The sequence below is a fragment of the Eschrichtius robustus genome, chromosome 13 (genome assembly GCF_028021215.1).
Source record: "Eschrichtius robustus isolate mEscRob2 chromosome 13, mEscRob2.pri, whole genome shotgun sequence".
NCBI lineage: Eukaryota > Metazoa > Chordata > Mammalia > Artiodactyla > Eschrichtiidae > Eschrichtius > Eschrichtius robustus.
In genome coordinates this window covers 46,699,786-46,726,597 of record NC_090836.1, presented here as the reverse complement: position 1 = coordinate 46,726,597, position 26,812 = coordinate 46,699,786, and the positions used below count along the sequence as shown (strand labels likewise).

Genomic DNA, 26,812 nt, shown 5'->3' with positions numbered 1-26,812 from the left:
GAGGAGATTCATTAAGAAGCCTTCCAACATGGCACTCTCACTCACATTAGGGAGAGCCTAGACTCGAGGTACATGAGGCATGTCAGTCTTGGGGGTTCACTTTACTTTGTAAGTATGGAGGACATAGGGGCCATGGGAAATGTTGGACCCTGAAGCCCTACCCCTGTCTCTCCTCTGGCTCAGTGAAAGACTGCGGGGAGGGGGGGTAGATACCACCTGTCCCAGCCACCCTTCCCTGAGGCAGTGGCAGCCTAGTGGGAGGCAGGAGTGAATGGAGGGAGGGAGATTGGTGAGGCCCCAACCCCTCCTCCTAGATGCACCCCTAGTCTGACCACCTGACCTTTGAAGGGCTCCCATTCCCTATCACACCCCATGAAGGGAAAGGGGTGAGCTAGACCCAGCAGAGGGGTAAACAGGCTGGGAGCTCCCAGAGGAGCCTGGGAACTCTAGGGTCCTTGGGTTGAAAACGAAACGACTAGGAGGTTAGTCGTTTCTGGAACAGCGCCACCCCAACCCCCTTCCTGGCAGGACACCCCCTCTTCCAAGTCAAGGCGCCAACCCTTCTCCCCAGATAAGGGAGGAGCCAAGATTTCTGCACAGGGAAGTGGGGTGTGTGCGTGTACACACACACACACACACACACAAGTACTCGTACACGTACACAGCTCCCCTACTGGCCCAGAAATCTACACTGGTTCTGTCCTTGGGTTTCCTTATTTGGAAGTATTTCAGGTGGCCCCATCCATTCCACCTGCCCATATGTGTTTGTGCAAACTTTGTGTCCGTGCTTGGGAGGCTACAGTGCTCGAGGTCCCAGTTCCCTGCCACCCTGAGGGTAAAGTCCATATTACACAAATAGGAGCAAAGGGCTGGGTGGGAAGAGAGTATGAACAACACCTCTGAGGAGGAACCAGGCAGCCTGGGGAGGAGAGGAGGGGTAGGGGAATTAGAAAGTTCCTGCTATACGCAGGGATTAGGGGCACAGGGAGGGCCTGTGGCACAGACCCCCCTTTGGTAAAGAGCACTGGGGTGGGTCACAGCAAGAATCTCCAGCCCCTCCTTAACCAGAGGCCTCCTCTCCAAAGTCCCCCACCCCCCATCACAGCCAGGACAAAGGGGCTATAGAAGGACTGAGACAGGGCCGGATGCCCAGAGGCTGCAGGATCCAGATAAAGGGTAAAGAGACCCAACCATGCCTGCCTCCTGTCTCCCTCAGGGAAGGTGGCCAGGATCTGGGACTCCTGGGTTCCCGGCTGAAGATTCCAGGGGTCTGGATGGGACAGTGATACAGTCACTTTACTCAGTCTCTCCCACTCCAATCCCCAGACCCCCGCCCTCCACCAGCTGGGAGTGTTCACATCTCAAGATCCCAGGGTCTAAATTTAGGCCCAGCAACTGTGAGGGAAGCACAGGTGTTTCTCCCACTCCCACCCTGGGGAAGGGGCCCTGACTGTGCCAAACCCCAAGCTGAGATCTGGGGGGAGGGGAGGAAATCAACAGGGTTCCTCCAATGCCAGCAACCCCAGCACCCCTCAGGTGTCCATGGTCCCAGAGACACCCCAAAGAGGTGGGCTCAGCTGGCATGGAGTGGGAGGAGGAACAGAGGAGCAATCTGACTCTCGTCTAGACTCCTAGAGACAGCCAGACAATAAACAGAATGGGGGTGGGGGTAACGCTGGGCCTAAGAAGGACCCCCCCCCCAAGGACAGGGGGCTCAGAAGACAGGACAGGTGTCCTGTTGGCCCTCAGGTTGGGGAGAGAAAAGACAGAGAAATAGCATCTGGAAGTCCTTGACCCTATAGCTCCTGGCTCAGTGCTTTGTACATAGTAGATGCTCAATAAGTATTAGTTGAATTGATCTGGGTCTTGACAATAAAAGTTTGGTCAAGTCGGGGACCAGCTAACTTTATTATTTTGAGAGAAAGAGGCCAGTCAGCCTCTGCAGGGCCTCTCACCCTGCTGTCACCTGGACTTGGCCCTTGGGTTAATATCAGCTCTCCACAGGGCAGGCCCACTCACGGAAGAGGAGGTGCCTCTCTTGTTTTCCAACACTAGACAACAACAACCTCCCCCCTTCCACAGCTCCGCCCTGCCGGCAAAACAACAAAACTGGAGGTTTTTGAGCCCCTGGGGGCAGGAGGTTGGGAGCAAACCGAGACCCCCCCCTTCCCTGCCCCGCTCTTTCCAAGATCTCCACCTCCAATCATCCCCTCACGTTTACAGAATGGAGGTCCCAGCTCCCCTCCCTGCAGGGCCCCTCAGAAGAGTGAACTGTTTCAGCATCAGCCCTATCCGGAGAGACAAATCAGAGGGTCCGCGACACGGCAGGGAGGAGGTGGCCGGGGCAAGGTAGTGGCCCGGGAATCCCGTCCCCGCCCGGACCACGCCGAGAACCTGATCCTGACGGTCTCCGCCCAGGGGGCCCCAGCGCGCCGGGGCTCCGCACCCCCAGCCTCGCACAGCCCGAGCTCCTGCCCCTGGCCTCCGGCACCCCGCGAATTTGGCTCGGAATCCCAGGTTCCGAGCCTGCCGGTGCTCCCGCGCCGCTTACCTGCCTGCGAGTTGCCCACCTCGGAGCCCCGGGCCAGGCTGAGGAGGAAGCCCAGCACCTGCAGAGCCCCGTTCGCTCTCATGACTCCAGCGGAGAGTGAGGGGAGCCCAGCCCAATCCGGCCGGGGGGCGGCCCTGGGGCTAGGACATCTAAGCGGAGCCACCTGAGCCGCCGGAGACTTGGTAGCGGCGGCAGAGGAGGCTGCAAACTGCAACCGGAGCCGGAGCCGGAGTTTGGGGCGGAATGGCAGGGGAGGGGTGTAGTCTGCAAGGGAGCGCAGGGGGAGGGGGTGAGTCTCGGCCGCGCCCCCTCGGGCGCGAGGCTGGAGTAGCGATTGCTGGAGCCTCGGCGGCCCGCCCCGAGCGCGCCCCACGCCCCAGTGCCCGGCAACTTGGCCGCGCAGATCCAGGACGGGTCTCGCCCTAATTTTTCTCCGGGAGCTGAAGTAAGGGGAGGCCAAGATTCCAAATGCCCCCAAATGCTTCCAAAGGAGAAAGGTAATGGGGGTGGGGAGAGCGCTCCAAAGCCCGACCCCCTGCAAGTTGGCCTCGCCCACTAACCAAATCACTCAACTCCCCTAGCCGGTTGGGTCACTTGGGGGATTTTCCGTCTGAATGTGAATGTTTCTCTCCGAGTGTGTTTTTGAGGGGGAGGGTGTTTTTGCCGCCCGCTCAGGCCACCTCAGTTTCCCCGGAACCGCCTCGAAACCCCATAACTCATGCACCCTGCCGAGGAACCCGAGCCCCAGAGGCCGCGTGAAATTGCAGTGTCTCCGGCCGCTTCCTCCTCCAGACCCGGCGCCGGCCCGGCCTCTCCCGGGGATTTGGTTGGGGGGCGGGGGTGGCTTCCAGCCTGGGAACAGACCCCGAAGCCCGCCTTTTCACTTCCACTCCGGGAGGGGCTCCCGCACCTGTCGCCGTCCCCTCTGCTGCCCCCCAAGGCCGCCTGGGAGAACAGCTGCCTCCCCTTGCACACTGGGGTCGGACCGCGCCGTCGGGGCGGCCAGCGTTCCCACCACAGGCGCTCACTTTCCCAGGCCTTCCGGGCCCGGGCTCTCGCTGGAGAGGAGAAGGAGGGGGACGCGGAGAGGGCACTAGAGACTGCGTCCCCGAAAGGCATGAACCCTGGGCACCTCCAGCACCAGCTCCGGGATTCTGGCCAGAGGCGGTGGGGCGCACCGCGAGGGGCTGCCCCAAACCCAGCCAGACTCCAAGTGGATCCGACGGGCACCCCCTGGTGCCCAACCGGCGGCAGTGAGGCCCCACACGGCGTTGCATTCCGGATCTTGCCCAGAGAGCCTAAGTATCTTCCCCGGAGTTTCAAGCCTGAAGACTTCAAGAACATTTGAACTTTGATTAAGAAAAATCCCGCCTCTCACTCCGAGCAAAGATTACTGGCTAAAATTCTTTAAACTTGCTTTGTATTGATCTGCATCCTAGAGGGCCCATTCTCTGGGGAGGCTACCTCTCTGGAGGCTACCTTTGCCCTCTGGGCGTTCATCTTGCCCTGACCACTTACATAACAGTCATAATAGTAATAGCAACATTAACATATACATACATATACCACGTCGTTTTCAAGTGCTTCCTCAACTTAGAGAATGTTTCACTTAACATAAAAATTATGTGAGCTGGGGACATCACTCTAGTTTACAGAACTGGAAATGTGGGACTACTCCAAGGTCATCCACCCGGTGACAATGCTGAGATGATCAGGTGACCAGAAGGAGGGACTCCGGTTTCTGCCTAGGATTTCGTATGTCACTCCGAGACTGGAGCGTCACCTGCTCAGAATCAAACTCCCGTGATAACTGAGCTAATACCACTTAAGGGACCTTTCATTTTATCGCTCATCCACCTTGACCTAGTTAGTCTTCAGGCTCTGGTTCTGAAGGAGGAAACCCTCCTTAGTTTCTTTGTTTGTAGAGCAGTCATATTTACTTAAAGGTTGTCATCTGTATTTACTGAGAAAAGACAGGGAGGTCTTCATTACTGAAAGCTAGCTGTATTTCTTCCTATTATCACCAACCATAACCCTACCCTCCCCAACTAGATACCCAGGTGTGCTTGCTGATATCCATTCTTCAATACATTATGCTAAACAGCAGGGACGTAAACACTGGATAAAGCTGACAAGTAAGGGGCCACCACTGTTGGGTGCTGCCCTGACTCAATAAATGAAGGAAGGGACGCTTTATTTACGAACGCTCTCTGCAGTTATCCAGCATCCCTTTATTTTTCCTTACTCTTAGATGATAACTTTGATTCTTGTTTTACTGTGAAAGTAATCAAAAGAAAACATCCTTATCTATCTAACACCAATCTGGCCAAATTACCTCCCTCCTCACTTACGTATTCTGACTTCCATCTTGTTTCAGTGAATTGTCATTGCTGCTATTTAAGCTGTCACTCTCCCATTCCCATCCCTCACCCCACCCTCACCCCCACCCTCCAGTTCTACACCTCAGTCCATTTCTTTTTTTTTAAAATTAATTAATTAATTAATTTTTGGTTGCATTGGGTCTTCGTTGCTGCACGTGGCCTTCTTTAGTTGTGGCGAGCGGGGGCTACTCTTTGTTGCGGTGCGCGGGCTTCTCATTGCGGCGGCTTCTCTTGTTCCGGAGCTTGGGCTCTAGGCACGCAGGCTTCAGTAGTTGTGGCACGTGGGCTCAGTAGTTATGGCACGCAGGCTCTAGAGCGCAGGATCAGTAGTGGTGGCGCACAGGCTTAGTTGCTCCGCGGCATGTGGGATCTTCCTGGACCAGAGCTCAAACCCGTGTCCCCTGCACTGGTAGGCGGATTCTTAACCACTGCGCCACCAGGGAAGCCCCGTCAGTCCATTTCTTCTTGTTTTTTTCCTGTATTATCCCCTTTCTCCTGTATTATCAATTTTTCTCTCTACTAGATAATTCCTATTAGCATACAAGTGTGCTGTAATATCTACCATCTTAAAAAAATAAAACAAAACAAATAAACTTTCTCTGACCACGCCCCTCGTGGCCTTCTAGTCCTTTGCTCCTAACTGCTGCAAGATACTCTATTGTGGGAATCCCTATCGTTTATTTGTTCACTACTCCAATGATTGCCTCCAGCTTCCTGATACCACAAGCGATGCTGCAATAAATATCCTTGTACGTACATGTCTCCTTTGGTTCTGTGGCAATTTCTTCTGCATATTGAGCTCCACAGTCTCTGGAATGTCACACCATTAATAGTGGAATTTCTATATCCCAACCTTCTTGCCAATACTTGACGTTATTTTTATTTTTATTTTTAAAATTTATTTATTTTTGGCTGCGTTGGGTCTTTGTTGCTGCCCGCGGGGCTTTCTCTAGTTGTGGCTCTCAGGGGCTGCTCTTCCTTGCTGAGTGCAGGCTTCTCATTGCGGTGGTTCTCTAGAGCACGGGCTCTAGGCACACAGGCTTCAACAGTTGTGGTACATGGGCTCAGTAGTTGTGGCACATGGGTTTAGTTGCTCCGTGGCATGTGGGATCTTCCCGAGCCAGGACTCGAACCTGTGTCCCCTGCATTGGCAGGCAGATTCTTAACCACTGCACCACCAGGGAAGTCCTTGACATTACTCAAATTTCCAATTTGCCATGAATTAAAAATACCTCATTGCATTTCTTTAATGTGTTTGAACATCTTCTCAAATTTTTTCTTATTTTTGGTTTTCCTTTTATGAATTGCCTATTCATTTTCCTTTGCCTATTTTTCTATTGAGATTCCCATTTTTAAAAATTGATTTGTAGCAGTTTATTTTATTCATTTATTTATTTTGGCCGCACCACTTGGCTTGCAGGATCTTATTTCCCCTACCAGGGACTGAACCCAGGCCCCGGCAGTGAAAGCACCAACTCCTAACCACTGGACCGCCAGGGAATTCCCTGTAGCAGTTTAGTGTATATGAATTTCCCATATTAGTCCTTCATTGATTTTAGACATTGCAAATATCTCTTCCTAACTTTTATCATTAACTGTCAATAATATTGTTTACTGAACAGAAATCCTTAATTTTGGTATAATCTAATTAGTCACTATTATTCTTATGGTTTGTGATCTTGATATATTTAAAGACTTCCCCACCCTGGCAATGATTTATTGAGGTATAATTGAGATATAATTGATATACAATAAACTGCACATATATCAAGTCTACAATGTGATGTTTTGACATACATAACCACAATCAAAATAATGAACATATCCATCACCCAGGAAAATTTCCTTGTGCCTTTTGGCAATTCCTCCTTCCTAATCCCCATAATCTCCCCCTGCCCCACCCCAGCATGTGTATGCCCAGTTGTTCCAGCATCATTTGTTGATAGTAGTAAATTTTTTAAAAAATTTATTTATTTTTGGCTGCAGTTGGGTCTTTGTTGCTGCGTGCAGGCTTTCTCTAGTTGCGGCGACCGGGGGCTACTCCTTGTTGCAGTGCGCGGGCTTCTCATTGCGGTGGCTTCTCTTGTTGTGGAGCACGGGCTCTAGGCACGCCGGCTTCAGTAGTTGTGGCACGCGGGCTCAGTAGTTGTGTCTCACGGGCTCAAAAGCACAGGCTCAGTAGTTGTGGTGCACGGGCTTAGTTGTGCCGCGGCATGTGGGATCTTCCCAGACTAGGGCTTGAGCCCGTGTCCCCTGCTCAGACCTGTGTCCCCTGCATTGGCAGGCGGATTCTTAACCACTGCGCCACTAGGGAAGTCCCGATAGTAGTAAATTTTTAATACTAAAAAATGCTAGTACTACATAGATAGAAAAAATGGGCATTTTTTACAAAGTTATTTTTTAGGGGAGAAAACTTCAGAGGAGGTATTTTACATACAGAATCCTTTGAAATGGACCTTGTTAAATAAATACTTAGAAGAGGTAAAAGGTATATGCCAAGTAAGTTTCATTTAACATAAAGCCCCTGCAGGGACTTCCTTGGCGGTCCAGTGGTTAAGACTCCAGGCTTCCACTACAGGGGGTGCTGGTTCGATCCCTGGTGGGGAACTAAGATCCTGAATGCCTGCCCGGTGTGGCCCTCGCACCAAAAAAAAAAAAAAAAAAGCCCCTGCAAGAGTGATTTATGCAAAAACAAACAAACAAAACCCCACAGACACAATTACAACTAATAAGAACATTACAAAGATTTCTGGGAACTTCCCTGGCAGTCCAGTGGTTAAGACTCCGTCCTTCCAATGTAGGGGGTACGGATTTGATGCCTGGTCAGGGAAGTAGGATCCCACATGCCGCGGGACAAAAAAAATTTATGGGACTTCCCTGGTGGCGCACTGGTTAAGAATCTGCCTGCCAATTCAGGGGACACAGGTTCGAGCCCTGGTCCAGGAAGATCCCACATGCCGCTGAGCAACTAAGCCCGTGCACCACAACTACTGAGCCTGCGCTCTAGAGCCCGCCAGCCACAACTACTGAACCCGAGTGCCGTCCCCGCTCGCCACAACTAGAGAAAGCCCGTGTGCAGCAACGAAGACCCAATGCAGCCACAAATAAATAAATAAATAAAAATTTATTAAAAAAAATTTCTGAGTATAACATGAATATTACCCAATCAATAGTCGTTATCTTGATCCTAAAACCGGATAATGAAAATGCATGAAATGAATGTTACTGGTCCATCTTATGTATATGTATATATATACATCTTATACTTATGTGTGTATATACAAGTGTACTAAGTAAAATACTAGTTACCTTAGTATATTAAAAAATAATTGTCTGCACACTCCTTTTCTAGTTTCTGAAAAACTTGCATGAAGTAGTAAGAAACTGTTCTTGAAAATCAGTAGAACATATCTGTAAAATCATCTGGGTCAAAACTTTTGGTAGGAAAGTCTTTGATTAACATTTTATTTATTTATCTTTTAAACCTTTATTTGTTTGTTTGTTTATGGCTGCTCCGGGCCCATGGCAGTGAAAGCATGGAGTCCTAACCACTGGACTGCCAGGGAAGTCCCTTTGATTAACATTTAATTTCTTTAACGCTTGCTGGTTTTAAATTCCTTCTCGATCCATTTTGCTATTTATATTTTCCCAGAATTTATCCATTTCACTTAGACTTATAAATTCATTAGTGTATGGTTATTAATAATATTGTTTTGTTTGTTTTGTTTTTTTGGCCATGCAGCATGTGGAATATTACCCAGACCAGGGATCGAACCTGTTCCCCCTGCAGTGGAAGTGAGAAGTCTTAACCACTGGACCTCCAGGGAAGTCCAATATTGTTATTATTTTTTAAAAAATCTGTTGTGGGAGCTTCTGAGTTGGTGAACATGTGGAGATGTGGGGAGAGTGGCACCTGGAGATGGCATGGAAACTCCCACATACTTTGCCTTATACATCTCTTCCATCAGGCTGCTCCCTGAGTTGTATCCTTTTATAATAAACCAGTAATCTAGTAAGTAAAATTTAAAAAAACTGTTGTGTCAAAATAAACTCAAAATGGCTTAAAGACTTAAATGTAAGACATGACACCATAAAACTCCTAGAAGAGAACATAGGCAAAACATTCTCTGATGTAAATCATACCATTGTTGCTTTGTTTTTTTTTTTTATTTGGCTGCGTTGGGTCTTTGTTGCTGCGCATGGGCTTTCTCTAGCTGAGGCGAGCGAGGGCTTCTCTTCGTGTTTGGGCTTCTCATTGTGGTGGCTCCTCTTGTTGTGGAGCAGGGGCTCTAGGTGCGTGGGCTTCAGTAGTTGCGGCACACAGGCTCAGTAGTTGTGGCTCAAGGGCTGTAGAGCACAGGCTCAGTAGTTGTGGCACACAGGCTTAGTTGCTCCTTGGCATGTGGGATCTTCCTGGACCAGGGCTCGAACCCGTTTCCCCTGCACTGGCAGGCAGATTCTTAACCACTGTGCCACCAGGGAAGTCCCCATACCAATGTTTTGTTAGGTCAGTCTCCCAGGGCAATAGAAATAAAAGTAAAATTAAACAAATGGGACCTAATCAAACTTAGAAGCTTTTGCACAGCAAAGGAAAACATAAACAAAACAAAAACACAACCTACGGACTGGGAGAAAATATTTGCAAACGATGCTACCAACAAGGGCTTAATTTCCAAAATATACAAACAGCTCCCACAGTTCAATAACAACAACAACAAACAAAACAAACAAAACCCAATCAAAAAATGGGCAGAAGACCTAAATTTTTTTTTTTTTTTTTTTTTGGCTGCACCATGTGGCATATGGGATCTTAGTTCCCTGACCAAGGATCAAACCTGGGCCTTGGCAATGAAAGCTCGGACTCCTAACCACTGGACCGCCAGGGAATTCCCCCAGAAGACCTAAATAGACATTTCTCCAAAGAAGACATACAGATGGCCAACAGGCACATGAAAAAATGCTAAGTATTAGAGAAATGCAAATCAAAACGAGGTACCACCTCACACCAGTAAGAATGCCCATCATTAAAAAGTCTACAATAGGGCTTCCCTGGTGGCACAGTGGTTAAGAATCCACCTGCCAATGCAGGAGACACGGGTTTGAGCCCTAGTCTGGGAAGATCCCACATGCCACGGAGCAACTAAGCCCGTGTGCCACACCTACTAAGCCTGCGCTCTAGAGCCTGCGAGCCACAACTACTGAGCCCACGTGCCACACTACTGAAGCCCGGGTGCCTAGAGCCTGTGCTCCGCAACAGGAGAAGCCCACGCACCACAACGAAGAGTAGCCCCCGCTCGCCACAACTAGAAAAAAACAACCAGCGCACTGGACCCACTGCAGCCAAAAAAAAAAAAAAGTCTACAATAATAAATGCTGGAGAGGGTGTGGAGAAAAGGGAAACCTCTTACACTATTGGTGGGAATGTAACTGGTACAGCCATTATGGAAAACAGTATGGAGGTTCCTCAAAGAACTAAAAATAATGCAGCCACTATGGAGAACAGTATGGAGTTTCCTTGAAAAACTAAAAATAGAACTACCATATGATCCAGCGATCCCACTGCTGGGCATATACCCTGAGAAAACCATAATTCAAAAAGACACATGCACCCCAATGTTCATTGCAGCACAATTTACAATAGCCAGGACATGGAAGCAACCTAAGTGTCCATCAGCTGAGGAATGGATAAAGAAGATGTGGTGTATATATACAATGGAATATTACTCAGCCATAAAAAGGAAAAAAATTGGGTCATTTGTAGAGATGTGGATGGACCTAGAGACTGTCATACTGAGTGAAGTAATTCAGGAAGAGAAAAACAAATATCATATATTAACGCATGTATGTGGAATCTAGAAAAATGGTATGGATTATCTTATTTGCAGAGCAGAAATAGAGACACAGATGTAGAGAACAAACATATGAACACCAAGGGAGGAAAGTGGGGAGGGATGAATTGGGAGATTGGGATTGACATATATACACTATTGATACTATGTATAAAATAGATAACTAATGAGAACCTACTGTATAGCTCAGGGAACTCTACTCAGTGCTCTCTGGTGACCTAAATGGGAAGGAAATCCAAAAAAGAGGGGATATATGTGTAAGTATAGCTGTACAGTAGAAACTAACACAGCATTGTAAAGCAACTATACTCCAATAAAAATTAATTTAAAAAAAAAACTAAAATTAGAATTGCCGTATGATCCAGCAATCCCACTCCTGGGCACATACCCAGATAAAACTGTAGTTCAAAAAGATACATGAAGCCCTATGTTCATAGCAGCACTATTTACAATAGCCAAGACATGGAAATAACCTAAATGTCCATTGACAGATGAATGGATAAAGAAGAGGTGGTATACATATATACACTGGAATATTACTCAGCCATTAAAAAGAATGAAATAATGTCATTTGCAGCAACATGTATGGACCTAGAGATTAGCATACTAAGCAAAGGAAGTCAGAAAGAGAAAGACAAATACCATATGATATCACTTATATGTGGAATCTAAAATATGACACAAATGAACATATCTATGAAACAAAAAGAGACTCACAAATATAGAGAACAGACTTGTGGTTGCCAAGGAGTGGGGTGGGGGAGGGAAGGATTGGGAGTGTGGGATTAGCAGATGCAAACTATTATATATAGGCTGGATAAACTACAAGGTCCTACTGAATAGCATAGGGAACTATATTCAATATCCTGTGATAAGCCATAATGGAAAACTACATTTAAATTAACATAAAAAAACCCTATTGTGTTTGTGTTGTATCTGTGGAGTCTGTGTTCCATTTTCATTCTGTATTTTGCTTATTTGCATCTTTTTTTTCTTTTGGTCTTCTTTATCATTTTAGCTAGAGTTCTCTTTTTGTTTCCTCTCTTGTTCATTGATTATATGATTCTCTTTATTCTTTTTTAAAAATATTTATTTATTTATTTGGTTGCACCGGGTCTTAGTTGCCGTGTGCTGGATCTTCACTGCCGCGTACAGGATCTGTAGTTGCGGCATGCGGGATCTAGTTCCCCGATCAGGGATCGAACCCAGGCCCCGTGCATTGGGAGCACGGAGTCTTAACCGCTGGACCAAGGAAGTCGCCTCTTTATTCTTATTTCGTCTTCATATATCTCACAGATTTACCTTGTTAACGATATCCTTCAGATTTTCTGTATTTCACCTTATTGTTTGTCTGAGAGGGTATGTTAAAAACTCCAGTTCTAATAGTTGATTCATTCTTGAGTTGAATGCTTTGTTCATCAGTTTCCAAAATTTTTGCTTTCTTTCAAGTATATTTAACATTCTACATCTCTAATTAAAGTTTTCGTTGTATCCTAGAAAATTTGATAAACTTTCATTTAAAGTATTTCATAATTTCTCTTATTTTTTTTAACCCAAAGTTTACTACTAATAGTATGTTTTTAGTTTCCAGACATTTGTCAACTTTAAAAAGTTATCCTTTGCTTAGTAATTTCTCATGTTATTGCATTAAAGTCATAGAACATAGGCTGTATAATACTGATTTTTAAAAATGTAATATTAAGCCTTCCTTTGTAATTTTGTGCAGTCATTTTTTGTAAATGTTTCACATGTGCTAGAAAAAGTGTATTATCTATTTGTTATATGTAGAATTCTTCATATATCATATATTGAGCTTATTAATTGTATTATTCAGATCTTTTATTTATATCTTTGCTTATTGTTTGTCTTTTAAAAATTAATTTATTTATTTTTTGGCTGCATTGGGTCTTCGTTGCTGCATGCAGGCTTTCTCTAGTTGTGGCAAGCGGGGCTACTCTTCGTTGCAGTACGTGGGCTTCTCACTGAGGTGCCTTTTCTTGTTGCGGAGCACGGGCTCTAGCAGCGTGGGCTTCAGTAGTTGTGGCACTCGGGCTCAGTAGTTGTAGCTCCCGGGCTCTAGAGCGCAGGCTCAGTAGTTGTGGTGCACGGGCTTAGTTGCTCCATGGCATGTAGGATCTTCCCCAAGCAGGGCTCGAACCCGTGTCCCCTACATTGGCAGGTGGATTCTTAACCACTGTGCCACCAGGGAAGCCCAAAGTTAACTATTAAAATTTATATATTGTGAGCCTACGTTGGCAAACACATTTATGATGGCTATATTTTCTTGTCCTCTTTATCTTATTATTATGTAATACTCTCTCCTTTGTCCCATAATTATTTGCCTTGAATTTTATCACATTAAAATCCCAATTTGCTTTTGGTTTATTTTTGCCTGGTAAAGCTTTTCTCTTGATCATAGGTTGAGTTTCCAGAGAAGCCAATTCTAAAGTGGAGATTAGACTGCAGGCAGTTTATTAGTGAGTGCTCTTGAGATCAACACTTGCAGGAAAGGAAGGAAACAGGATTGGAAAGGAGAAGTTGGACTGCTGAGCAGTCGCAATGCTGCAACTAATCTGGAGGGAACTCTGAAAAAAGGTTAGTATCTCACCCTCTGGAGAGCAAGTGTCTTACCAAAAGGCATCTGACATACTTGCCGCTTCCTGCTCAACCAGTCCAATTTACTTGATGTTGTCAGTATAGCAGATCAGTATAATGATGTTCTGAGAGATGTACAGCTGGTGAGGTCTCTTTAGACTATTTTCTGACAGAGGACAGGAGATTTAACATAGCCTTGGGGCAAGACTGTAAATGCATATTGTTGCCTTTTCCAAGTGAATGTGAACTATTTTTGTTCTCCTTTCTGATAGGAATGGAAAAGAATGTGTTTGCCAGAGCAATGGTTGCATACCATGTACTTGAGGCCTAGTTATTTTTCTGCTCTAGTAATGATACCACATGTGGCAAAGCAGCTGCAATTAGGGCTAGTAGTTGGTTGAGTTTGCAATAGTTCACTGTAATCCTCCAGGATCTATTGTTTTTTTTGCAGGGACCAGATTGGTGAATTAAATTAAGATACAATGGGGACCATTACCTTTGAGTCCTTTAGATCTTTGTTGCCCAGTATGGTAGCCCTAGCCATAGGCATCCATTTCGAGAAGTCAGAAAAAGAGAAAAAAACCCAAAGAAAGTAGAGGAAAGTAAATAATAAAGATAAGAGCTGAAACTGGGACTTCCCTGGTGGTCCAGTGGTAAAGAATCTGCCTTCCGATGCCAGGGACGCGGGTTCGATCCCTGGTCGGGGAACTAAGATCCCACATGCCGTGGGGCAACTAAGCCCGGGTACCCAAACTAGGGAGAGAAAACCCTCACGCCACAACTAGAGAGAAGCCCACGTGCCACAGTGAAAGATCCCACATGCCACAACGAAGATCCCATGTGCTGCAACTAAGACCCGACCGCAGTCAAGAATAAACTAAATTAATTTTTTAAAAAAAGAGCTGAAACTAATGAAATACAAAATAAATATGCAGTTTTGAAGATCAACAAGGCTAAGTTTGTTCCAATATCAGGAATAAAAAAGGAGGCTTCCTATAGATTCTACAGATAACAAGAGGATATTATAAGTAACTTTATTAAATTAAATTTTAGAAGTTGGTTGAAATAGAAACATTCTTAGGAAAACAAAACTTACCTAAACTGATCAAAGAAGTAATAAAAAATTCTGAATGCTTCTGTATCTATTAAAGAAATTGAATACATAATATAAAAACTTTCTCACAAGAAAATTCTAGACCCCAATAGATGTACTAGTGAATTATTCCATTTAGGGACGATCTTACAAAAACTTTTCTAGATAATAGAAAAAAGGAAACAATTTCCCATTCATTTTATGAGACAATATAACCTGAACAAATTTATTAAGAAATAGGAAAATTACAGGCCCATCTCTCATTAACTTTGATGCAAAATATTAGCTATACAAAATATTAGCAAACAGAATCCATTGATAGGCTAAAATTATAAAACACTGTAGTCAGGTTGGGTTTATTTCTGTAATTCCAGTGAGGTTTAACACTGGAAAACCAAATAATATAATTTACTACATTAACAGTATAAAGGAGAAAAATCATGTAATCCTCTCTACGAATGCAGAAAAACTATTTGATAAAATACAACACCCATTGATGATTTTTGAAAAAACATAGGAATTCCCTGGCAGTCCAGTGATTAGGACTCGACGCTTTCACTGCTAAGGCCTGGGTTCGATCCCTGGTCGGGGAACTAAGATCCTGCAGGCTGCGTGGCCAAAAAATAAAAAATAAATTTTAAAATTAAAAATTAAAAAAAATTAACAAACTAGGAATAGATAAGAACTTTAAAAAATTTGATAGAGGCCCGCGCACCGCGATGAAGAGTGGCCCCCGCTTGCCACAACTAGAGAAAGCCCTTGCACAGAAACGAAGACCCAACACAGCCAAAGATAAATAAAATAAATAAATTAAAAAAAAAATTTGATAGAGAGTACTTACCAAAAACCTACAGCAAATATCATACCTAATGATACAAACCTTGAAAACATTGGGGGCTTCCCTGGTGGTCCAGTGGTTAAGACTCTGTGCTCCCACTGCAGGGGGCACGGGTTCAGTTTCTTTTTTTTAAGACAGAACAACATTCTATTTATTTATTTATTTATTTATTTATTTAATTTATTTATTTTTGGCTGCGTTGGGTCTTTGTTGCTGCACTCAGGCTTTTTCTAGTTGTGGCGAGCAGGGGCTACTCTTCGTTGCGGTGTGCGGGCTTCTCATTGCGGTGGCTTCTCTTGTTGCGGAGCACGGGCTCTCGGCGCGGGCTTCAGTAGTTGTGGCTTGTGGGCTGTAGAGCGCAGGCTCAGTAGTTGAGGCGCACGGGCTTAGTTGATCCGCGGCATGTGGGATCTTCTCTGACCAGGGCTTGAACCTGTGTACCCTGCATTGGCAGGCAGATTCTTAACCACTGTACCACCAGGGAAGTCCCGGGTTCGGTTTGATCCCTGGTTGGGGGAACTAAGATTCCTGCATGCCGCATGCTGCCGCCAAAAACAAACAAACAAACCAAAAAAACAACTTTGCAAACATTATGCTAAGTGAAAGAAAGCCTGGCATAAAAGATCATATTGTTTGATCCCTTTTATATAAATCATTCAGAATAGATAAATCCATAAAAACAGAAAGATTGGGGTTGCCAGGGCTAGGGATAGAGCGGTACAGGGAGTAACTGCTTAGCGGATATGGGGTTTTATTTGGGGGTGATGAAAACGTTTTAGAACTCCACAGAGGTGGTGGTTGCACAATATTTTGAATGAACGGAATGACCCTGATTGTAATTTTCTTTTCTTGTGTTGTCTTTTTCTGGCTTTGGTATTGGGGTAATGTTGGCCTCATAGAATGAGTTAGGGAATTTCTTCTTCCCTCACCTTCTCCTTCTTCTTCTTCCTTCTCTTCTTAAGAGTTTGAGAAGCACTGATGTCAGTTTTTTAAATGTTTGGTAGATTTTACCAGTGAAGCCTGATCCTGGACATTTTTTCGGTTGGGAGGGTTTTGGTTACTGATTCAATATCTCTACTTGTTATGGGTAGGTTCAGACATTTTATTTCTTCTTGAGTCAGTTTTGGTAATTCCTGTGTTCCATGGATTTGCTCATTTCATCTAGGTAATCTAATTTGTTGGTGTGCAATCGTTCACAGTATTCTCTTACAGTCCTTTTATTTCTGTAAGGTTGGTAGTAATGGCTCCATTTTTATTTCTGATTTTAGTTATTTGTGTCTCTCTTTTTCTTAGACTAGTTAAAGGTTTGTCAATTTTGTTCTTTTCAAATAATTAACTTTGGGATTCACTTATTTTTTTAAAAAAGTATTTATTTATCTATTTGGCTGCATTGGGTCTTGCAGCACGTGGGATCTTCATTGCGGCATGCGAGCTTCTCTCTAGTTGTGGCACGGGGGCTCCAGAGCTCGCGGGCTCTCTAGCTGTGGCCCACAGGCTCTAGAGCACGTGCCCTTAGTTGCCCCACGGCCTGTGGGATCTTACCCACATCCCCTGCATTGGAAGGCGGATTCTTAACCACTGGACCACCAGGGAAGTCCCTCTTTATTATTTTTCTATACTCTATTTCATTTACCTCTGCTCTAATCTTTATTATTTCCTTCTTTGTGCTAGCTTTAGGTTTAGTTTGCTCTTCCTTTGCTATATCTCCCTCTTCTTTCTGATCTCTAAATGGTGAAGGGTCTTAGGGCTCAGTCCTTGAACTGTTTCACTGTCTACTCTCATTCCCTAGGTTAGGAAGTGGGGAAGATCCCTCAAAGAAGACAGAGAGCAAATGTGTCCGTGAAGTAGGAGGAAAACCAAGAGAGAAGAGTGTCTCAGAAGAAAAGCAAAGAAAGACTTTTAATAAGCAGGGACAAATACTGCTGGGAGGGCGAGAAGGGTGAGGATTGAGAACTGGCCAGAGATTTGATCACATATGGAGGTTTTTTAAGACTTTAACAAATTTCTCTCAAATGGTGTGGATTAAACTTGATTTATAATGGATTGAAGAGACAATGGGAGAAGCTATCAAAGACTACTAACGTTATATCAGAAGAACTCAAGAGCCAACCTGAAGTGAATCCCAATGTAACCATCTCAATGTAACTAGGATAATAACCACAATGGATTAGAGCACATTAAATAGAAATAAATCTATGAATTCATAATGTTCTTTTAAGAAATATGAAGTAGTCATCATTGGAAGATGAGAGGGAACCAACCCATTATTTTGAAAACTTTTGATCAAGTATCAAACATTTATCTTGCCTTTCCTATATGAACTATACATCAGAGTAGCCTACTTCTACTCTGAGGGGAAGTTTCTCATTATCAGAATATGCCAGCCAATAAATGAAGAAGGGATATTATAATTAGAATATCACCATTTTGCAACACCTAATGAATGTATGGATTTAAGCCTTGAGCAACAACAGTTGCTAACATCACAAAAAGAGGTAACCAGATATTATATGCCTCCTGATGGAAGAACTCACTATCATCTATGAAGGAGTCTTACCAAAATAATCAAATCTGAATCTGATCAGCCTCTCAATCCAATACCAATTTACAACAAATTCATAGGCCAAAGGAAAGATACCACACAGTCAGCAAAATTCAGAATGCAGGAAATTTTATAGGACAACAATCTAAGTTTCTCCAACAAATAAACTGCAAGAGAAGGATACCCCAGAAGATTAAAGGATGATTGTTTGCCAATTTTCCCCAAATACCCCCAGGATAGGGAATGCCTGAGACAGTCATTACAGGGTTGGGCCACTATGAGAGTTAGAAATGTTTTTACTCTCTCTAAAAACACAAAATTTCTTTCTTTTTTTTTATAGCCACACCGCACTGGCTTTCAGGATCTTGGTTCCCCAACCAGGGATGGAACCTGGGCCCCAGCAGTGAAAGCGCTGAGTCCTAACCACTGGACCACCAGGTAATTCCCCAAAATTTCTTTTTAAAAAGTAAAAAATCTGGACTTCCCTGGCGGTCCAGTGGTTAAGACTCCACGCTCCCAATGCAGGGGGCATGGGGAAGATCCCTGGTCAGGGAAGATCCTGCATGCCGCGTGGCACGGCCAAAAAATAAAAAAATAAAAAAATATATATATATATGTAAAAAATCTGTTTACATATGTTTAAAGTATACCTTGAAGGATATACAAGAAACTGCCTATAAGAAGGGGAACTGAATGCAAGACATCACTGTATAATCCTTTTGTACTTTCTGTTTTGTTCATGTTTTATGTAGTCAAAAAATAAAATAATTGGAAAGGAAAGAAGGAAAGAAGAAAGGAAGGAAGGAAAATCATCAGACCAATTATGTTTCTCTGTAACTTCTATCAAGTAGGCCTCATTCTACCCTCTGGTTAATCCCTCTTCTATGTCACAACTCTTTTTTTTTTTTTTAATTAATTAATTTATTTATTTATTTTTGGCTGTGTTGGGTCTTCGTTGCTGCATGCGGGCTTTCTCTAGTTGCGTCGAGTGGGGGCTACTCTTCCTTGCAGTGCGCGGGCTTCTCATTGCAGTGGCTTCTCTTGTTGTGGAGCACGGGCTCTAGGCACACGGGCTTCAGTAGTTGTGGCACGCGGGCTCAGTAGTTGTGGCTCGTGGGCTCTAGAGTGCAGGCTCAGTAGTTGTGGCACATGGGCTTAATTGCTCCACGGCATGTGGGATCTTCCCGGGCCAGGGCTCGAACCTGTGTCTCCTGCATTGGCAGGCGGATTCTTAACCACTGTGCCACCAGGGAAGCCCTATGTCACAACTCTTCAGATACTTGACGATGTCCCTCTTTTCCCCTTTTGTTTACTTTTCTCCAGCCAAATGTCTCCAGGTCCTCCCACTGTTCTTCAAGTGACTCGCTTAACAATCTCTTCTCTATTGCCCCTGTCTCTCTTGGTTGTACGTGGTCCAGTTTGTTAAAGTGTGTAGCTCAAGACTGAATATCAGATGACAGATGGGGCTACCACTTAGCACATCCTGAACACTATGTCTATTAATGGAGCCAAAGCCTAAATTAAATGACCCAGCAATTCCATTTCTGGTTATATACCCAAGAGAAATGAAAACATATGTTCCCACCAAAACTTGTACATGAATGTTTATTACAGCATTATTCATACTAGCCAAAAGATGGTGAAGGAAATCAGAATATATCATCTCAAAATATGCCTCTTTGACAAAAAAAAATTATTTTGAGCTGAAGGCAATTAAAAACAGCAAACACAGAAACTTCCCTGGTGGTCCAGTGGCTAAGACTCCGTGCTCCCAATGCAGGGGGCCTGGGTTCGATCCCTGGTCAGGGAACTAGATCCCACATGCCGCAACTAAGACCCGGCACAGCCAAATAAATAAATAAATATTTAAAAAAAAGAATAAAGCAAACACAGAAAAAGCTTTCTCTCTCTACCCTCCTCCTTTTCTGCCTGAAGGCAGGATATAAATTCTCCTTTACTAGAGACACTCTAGACGCTTATCAGCCCAGAGACGGCACCAGAGAAATCTGCAAACAAACCTCACTCCATTAGTTTCCTCCCATATATTTATCTTCCCACAGTTGGCCACCCTTAGAAGCCTAAAACCCTTTTCCTTTATTTATTTATATATTTTTAATTGGGGGTAGAGTTGCTGTACAATGTTGTGTTAATTTCTGCTGTATGGTGAAGTGAATCAGCTATATGTATACATATATTCCCCTCTTTTTTGCATTTCCTTCCCATTTAGGTCACCACAGAGCATTAAGGAGAGTTCCCTGTGCTATACAGCAGGTTCTCATTATAAAACCCTTTTCCTTTGTCCTATCATTTCTGCACGAATTTATTGTTTTTTTCTTGAAGATGCCATGTTAGCCAGAGTTCTAAGTCATTGCTTCAAGTTACTCTTCGTTGAAGTTTCTCATGTGTGATATGCACTGCATGTGTTAATAAACTTGTTTGTTTTTCTCTCGTTAATCTATCCTTTTGTTAAAGAGCCCTAGCTGAGGACCTAAGATGGATAGAGGTAAATTTCTGCCTACCCTACAATGGAAACAACCCAAATGTCTATCAACAGAAAATGGATAAACCAAATGTGGTGTATCCAGACAATTGAATATTATTTGCCCATAAAAAGAATGGAGTATTGATAAATGCTACAACTTCAATGAACCTTGAAAACATTATGCTAAATGAAAGAAGCCAGTCAGAAAAGGCCACATATTATATAATTCTATTTTTATGAAAGTCCTGAAAAGGGTAATCTATAGAGACAGAAAGTAGATTAGTGGTTGCTTAGGGCTAGGAAAGGGATGACTGGGGGTAGGAGGATGATAGCGAATAGGTATGAGGTTTCTTTTTTTTTAACATTAATTAATTTATTTATTTATTTTTGGCTGTGTTGGGTCTTCGTTTCTGTGCGAGGGCTTTGTCTAGTTGCGGCGAGCGGGGGCCACTCTTCATCGCGGTGTGCGAGCCTCTCGCTGTCGCGGCCTCTCTTGTTGCAGAGCACAAGCTCCAGACGCGCAGGCTCAGTAGTTGTGGCTCACGAGCCTAGTTGCTCCACGGCATGTGGGATCTTCCCAGACCAGGGCTTGAACCTGTGTCCCCTACATTGGCAGGCAGATTCTCAACCACTGCACCACCAGGGAAGCCCTGAGGTTTCTTTTTGAGGTGATGGAAATGTTCTAAAATTGACTGTAGTGATGGTTGCACATATCTGTGAATATACTAAAAACCACTGAATTGTACACTTTTAATGAGTTAATTATATCATACGTGAATTATATATCAATGTGAATTTTAAAAACAAAATACTTTTGTTTTTAAAAAAAGTAAATTAACATTTTTGGTTAGTTTCATCATAGTGTCACTTCATATAGTGTTGCTGTTACACAAGCTATTATTTTTTCTTAATTGGACTATAGTTGATTTATAATACTGTGTTAATTTCATGTGTACAGCAAAGTATTTTAGTTATACATATATATATTCTTTTCCAGATTCTTTTCCATTATAGGTTATTATAAGATATTGAATATAGTTCTGTGTGCTATAAGATAAATCCGTATTGTTTATTTTGTATATAGCGCTATGTATCTGTTAATCCCATACTCCTCATTTATCCCTCCCCCCTTTCCCCTTTGGAATAAGTTTGTTTTCTATGTCGGTGAGTCTGTTTCTGTTTTGTAAATAAGTTCATTTGTATTAGTTTTTAGATTCCAAGTATGTGATATCACATAATATTTATCTTCCACAAGCTATTATTAAACCAGCCTATCCTTGTTCATCAGTTATGAATTGGGGGCCTGAATGAATGAGCTTTCATTTATCTTGGCTAATTATCATCTCTTTGAGATTCATCCTTCTTCTGGCCATTCTATTGCCTTTTGGATTCTGATTATGTTTTCCACTGTGCAAGCTATCTGAAAATCAGATCACTGTAATTCAGTTTTTTATTCATCATTTATATTCAAATGCTGGACTACTCCCCTGGATTCTAATCTTGTCTCCAGTTTTGTCTCCCACAATCCAGTCTCCTTACTGAAGTTTGTGATGTTAGAAAAAAACAAGAACCAGAAATTTGGACTTCCCTGGTGGTGCAGTGGTTAAGAATCCGCCTGCCAATGCAGGGGACACAGTTTCGATCCCTGGTCCAGGAAGATCGTACATGCCGCGGAGCAACTAAGCCCGTGTGCCACAACTACTGAGCCCGCGTGCCACAACTACTGAGCCCACGTGCCACAACTACTGAGCCCGCGTGCCACAACTACTGAAGCCCATGCACTTAGAGCCCATGCTCCGCAACAAGAGAATCCACTGCGATGAGAAGCCCGCGCACCGCAACGAAGAGTAACCCCTGCTCGCCACAACTAGAGAAAGCCCGTGCGCAGCAACAAAGACCCAAGGCAGCCAAAAATAAATAAATAAATAAATGTATTAAAATTTAAAAATCTGTATTAAAAAACCCAGAGGGCTTCCCTGGTGGCACAGTGGTTGAGAATCTGCCCGCCAATGCAGGGGACACGGGTTCGAGCCCTGGTCTGGGAAGATCCCACATGCCGTGGAGCAACTAGGCCCGTGAGCCACAACTACTGAGCCTGCGCGTCTGGAACCTGTGCTCCGCAACAAAAGAGGCCGCGACAGTGAGAGGCCCGCGCATCGCGATGAAGAGTGGCCCCCACTCGCCGCAACTAGAGAAAGCCCTCGCACAGAAACGAAGACCCAACACAGCCAAAAATAAATAATAAATAAATAATAAATAAATTGAAAAAAAAAGAAACACATCTCTACATAGACATGGAAAAAAAAAAAAAACCCAGAAATTTCATCAGACCACTCCCTTGCTTAAAATCTTTTAAAGGATTTTCATTGCCTTCAGGATAAAGGGCAAACTCCTTAACTGGCTTACAAGGCCCTACACTGACTTGGCCCAATCCTCCAGCCTTATCTCTTACCACTTCTCTATCCGGCTTTGTGTATCTGCCATAAACTGACCCTTTTCTCTCAACCTCCAAATAAGCTGCTTTTTGTGGAACATTTTTCTTTCACCAAATATTTACTGAGCCCCAACTATATTGCCAGGTGCTGTTCCTGAGCTCTCATGGAACTTACATTCTTTTTTTTTTTTTTTAATAAATTTATTTATTTGTATTTTTATTTATTTTTGGCTGCGTTTCGTCTTTTTGCTACGTGCCGTCTTTCTCTAGCTGCCTCGAGCGGGGGCTACTCTTCTTGCCGTGCGCGGGCTTCTCATTGCAGAGCACCGGCTCTAGGCGTGCGGGCTTCAGTAGTTGTGGCTCCCGGGCTCTAGAGCGCAGGCTCAGTAGTTGTGGCGCATGAGCTTAGTTTCTCCGCAGCATATGAGATCTTCCCCCACCAGGGCTCGAACCCGTGTCCCCTGCATTGACAGGCGGATTCTTAACCACTGCGCCACCAGAGAAGTCCCATGGGAAACATTTATAACAAAATTAGATGACAAGGTATCCCCACAAACCCCAAAATACAAGCAATGAGAATGAACACCGAAAGTCACAGGACCTGCTTGTTACGGGTGTCTATGCAGGAGAGAGCAGAGGAAGCAACCGGGGTGTCAGAGAAATATGAGAACAGGAGGAGCTCCAAATAGAAAGCCTGGCAGGCCAATCTGACAATGGCAGCTGAAACTGAGAGAGGTTTTGTGCCCCCCCCACCAGTGGCGGGTGAAGACAAGGGCCTGTGCGTGTCAGTAAGGACTGAAGAGTTTGGAGTAACTTCACCCCCTTTGAACTCTCCAAACTGATTATCCAGGGCTTCCTTTCCGGATAGGCCCCATACTGAAGAAAGACTGATGAGAGAGGAATCAAAATTGAGCAGGACAGGGACAACAGAGACAAAGGAAGAGAAGGTCCGGAGAAAAGTAGGGTGTGGTACGAAGCTGGAAATCTCATACAGCAAGCCACTATATTTCTGAACACTACTCAAAGCAGTAGAAGAGGGAGCTCTGTCTAAATAGGAAAGCTATCTGAACAAATCCTTCAAAATATTAAATTCAGGTAAAAATGAGCAACAGAAAGTAACAAGTTAAATCCTATACAAAATTTCTAGAAGAAAAAAGAGAATCAGAAACAGAAAAGCATCCCTACAGAAAAAGAAAGCATGCCAGAGAAATAGGCTCACAAAATGGATGAAATTAACAACATCAAAAATGCTTGAAGTGGTAGACTGGAGGAAAAATTAGAGTAAAAGAAAAAACATTTTAGAAATGAAGACTAGGGAATTCCCTGGCGGTCCAGGGGTTAGAATTCTGTGCTTTAACTGCTGAGGGCCTGGGTTCAATCCCTGGTTGGGGAACTAAGATCTTGCAAGCCACACAGAGAGGCCAAAAAAAAAAAAAAAAAGACTAAACTATGAGGAACACGATGAGCAAATAAACACAATAAATAATGCCTTTAAAAAAGATGAAAAAGAGGTAAATTTTTAAAGTAAAAAGAAATGAAGTTAAGAGGATTTAAGAGAAAATGACAAAGACGGAAAAGGAAGATATTATAAAATCCTTGGCTCATACTTTCTTTTCTTTTTTTTTTTTTTTTTGGCTTAAATGACAACCATTTATTTCTCATAGTTCTGGAGGGTGAGTCTAAGATCGAGGCTTTGTAGATCCAGTGTTTGAGGAGGACCCACTTCCTGGCTTATAGACGGCCACCTTCTCCCTGTATCCTCACATGGCTGAGAGAGAGAGGAAGCAAAGTCTCTCCTGTCTCTTCTTATAAGAGCATTAATCTCATTATGAGGGCTCCACCCTAATGACCCAATCACCTGCCAAAGGCCTCATCTCCAAATATCCTTAGGTAACTTTCTTTGAGTGTCTTCATGGACCCCACTAACAGGTTAATAGAAATCTGTGAAAAAGAAAAACAAAGCAAGGGGACAGAAAAAAACCACCAAATACTACTCAAGAAAACTTTTCCTAAAATTAAAAATTTCAAAACTACATATTAAAAGAAGATAGAAGATACTTAAAAACATTGACCTAGAATGACCAACACCAAGACATATTCTAATAAAATTACTAGACTTATAGGGAAAAAAAAATCCATGAGCAGACAAAAAGAGTATGATTCATAAGGGACAAGTTAGATAATTATGAGACTTTTTGACAGCAGTGCTTTATGTAAGACGAAAATGAAGTTGACATATTTTAAATATTCAAGAAAAGTACATGTGAGCCAAAGCAAACTAACCTTCAACTATAATGGCCACAGACAAATTGTTACCAATATGCAGGAACTCGGGGAGTATTGTTCCCATGAGTCCTTCCTAAGAAATCCACCAGCGAATGCACTTCAGACAACCAAACTTCCTAGAGAGACATCAACATGAGGGCTGAGTGAGCATTGTAATATTATTTATTTGCAGAACTGAGACTGAATAAAGGTTAAAAGAGAGAGTATAGTAGTATGTAATGACCATATGGTCTGACAATGTAGATATTATAACCATTAAAAAAAGGGAGGAGAATGGGGATGGCATTCACAAAAAATTTTTTAATCTGTTTTCAGTAATCATAATTGGTGGAGGTAGTATTACTGGTGTATTCTGAGACTGTTTAATGTGTAATGTGGGGTAAAGCAAATGAGTAATTATGAAATATTCTAATTATCTATTTCTGTGCCCTTAAGAACCATGATTATTATTATTATTTGGTTTATAGAGATTTATTAAAATTGAAAGTTGTTTGATCTTCTGTCCCATGAGCATCCATCCAGCTGCCTGTTAACTAGTAAGCTGCAAGATGGCTGCTGTCGTTAATGCCTTTGAAATCTTCAGGGTAAGAGCAGGTCTGCCTTTGCTTGAAACTCCTTGTTCCATGCCTTGTAGCCAACCCAACTCTTCACACCTTTATATAAAAGGTCTCCAAAACCTGCACTCCAAGCAAGTCATCCACAGATGAAAACATATACCCACTAGCAAAACAAAAAATTCATCCAGACACATCAAAGACTCAAGTCTTCAACTTCCAGCTAATTCTGCCTAATGCCTGTTTAGTGCCTGTTTGCCTGTGGCTAGAGTGTGAAGCATGTGCTTTAGAACCTGGGAAGAAACAGCATCATGTAAACTTAGGGGCAATCTCTAAGAAGGAGCACTTTTTTTTTTTTTTGCTGTGCTGCACAGCTTGCAGGGATCTCAGTTTCCCAGCGAGGGATTGATCCCAGGCCCCGGCTGTGAAAGTACCGAATCCTAACCAGTAGACCACCAAGGAACTCCCAAAGAACCACAATTTTTGATGGAAGAAAGAAAATATAGATTTTTTTTGGTAGTTTTATAGTTCCAAATTTGAACTAGAACAGTCAGTATGAACATTATACATACATAGCTTTGTCCACTGAAAAGACCTAGAGTGACCAACACGATAGTAATGAGCTTTCCTAGTTCATGGTGCTCTCTAATGGCCATTTTATTTTTTTTTTATTTATTTATTTTTGTCTGCGTTGGGTCTTCATTGCTGCACGTGGGCTTTCTCTAGTTGCAGGGAGCAGGGGCTACTCTTCGTTGCGGTGCGTGGGCTTTTCATTGCAGTGGCTTCCCTTGTTGCAGAGCACGGGCTCTCGGCACGTGGGCTTCAGTTGGTTGTGGCACGTGGGCTCAGTAGTTGTGGCTCGCGGGCTCTAGAACGCAGGCTCAGTAGCTGTGGCGCAGGGGCTTAGTTGCTCTACAGCATGTGGGATCTTCCCAGAGCAGGGCTCGAACCTGTGTCCCCTGCACTGGCAGGCAGATTCTTAACCACTGTGCCACCAGGGAAGTCCTCTAATGGCCATTTCCCATTAAAGAAACCAAGATTTTTGGAGAAATAGGTGAGACTGTTGGATGCTCGGGAAATAGTAGGATCTATGGATTGGAGGTGAATGTGAAGGAGACAAACTATTGAGGTAAGCATGGTTGAGCCAGTGACCTGAAGGTGAGGTGGTCATTGGAGAGCTAAGTTTGAGGTTTCTAAGATGGCACAG

At 43.7% G+C, this 26,812-nt stretch overlaps 1 protein-coding gene across 2 annotated transcripts in view; it reads right to left on the bottom strand.

The window, feature by feature from the left end:
* The window catches only part of ERBB3 (erb-b2 receptor tyrosine kinase 3), a 54,441-nt gene that overhangs the window by 14,409 nt on the left and 13,220 nt on the right, over positions 1 to 26,812 (bottom strand). The window contains exon 1 of one of the 2 annotated variants that reach the window (XM_068562059.1): positions 2,552 to 2,667. The exons of the other annotated variant lie outside the window; for it this stretch is intronic. Coding sequence (XP_068418160.1) covers positions 2,552 to 2,633 — 82 coding nt within the window. The 5' untranslated portion in view covers positions 2,634 to 2,667. Of the gene's footprint in view, positions 1 to 2,551; positions 2,668 to 26,812 lie in introns of those variants that run through there. 2 annotated transcript variants of the gene reach the window in all.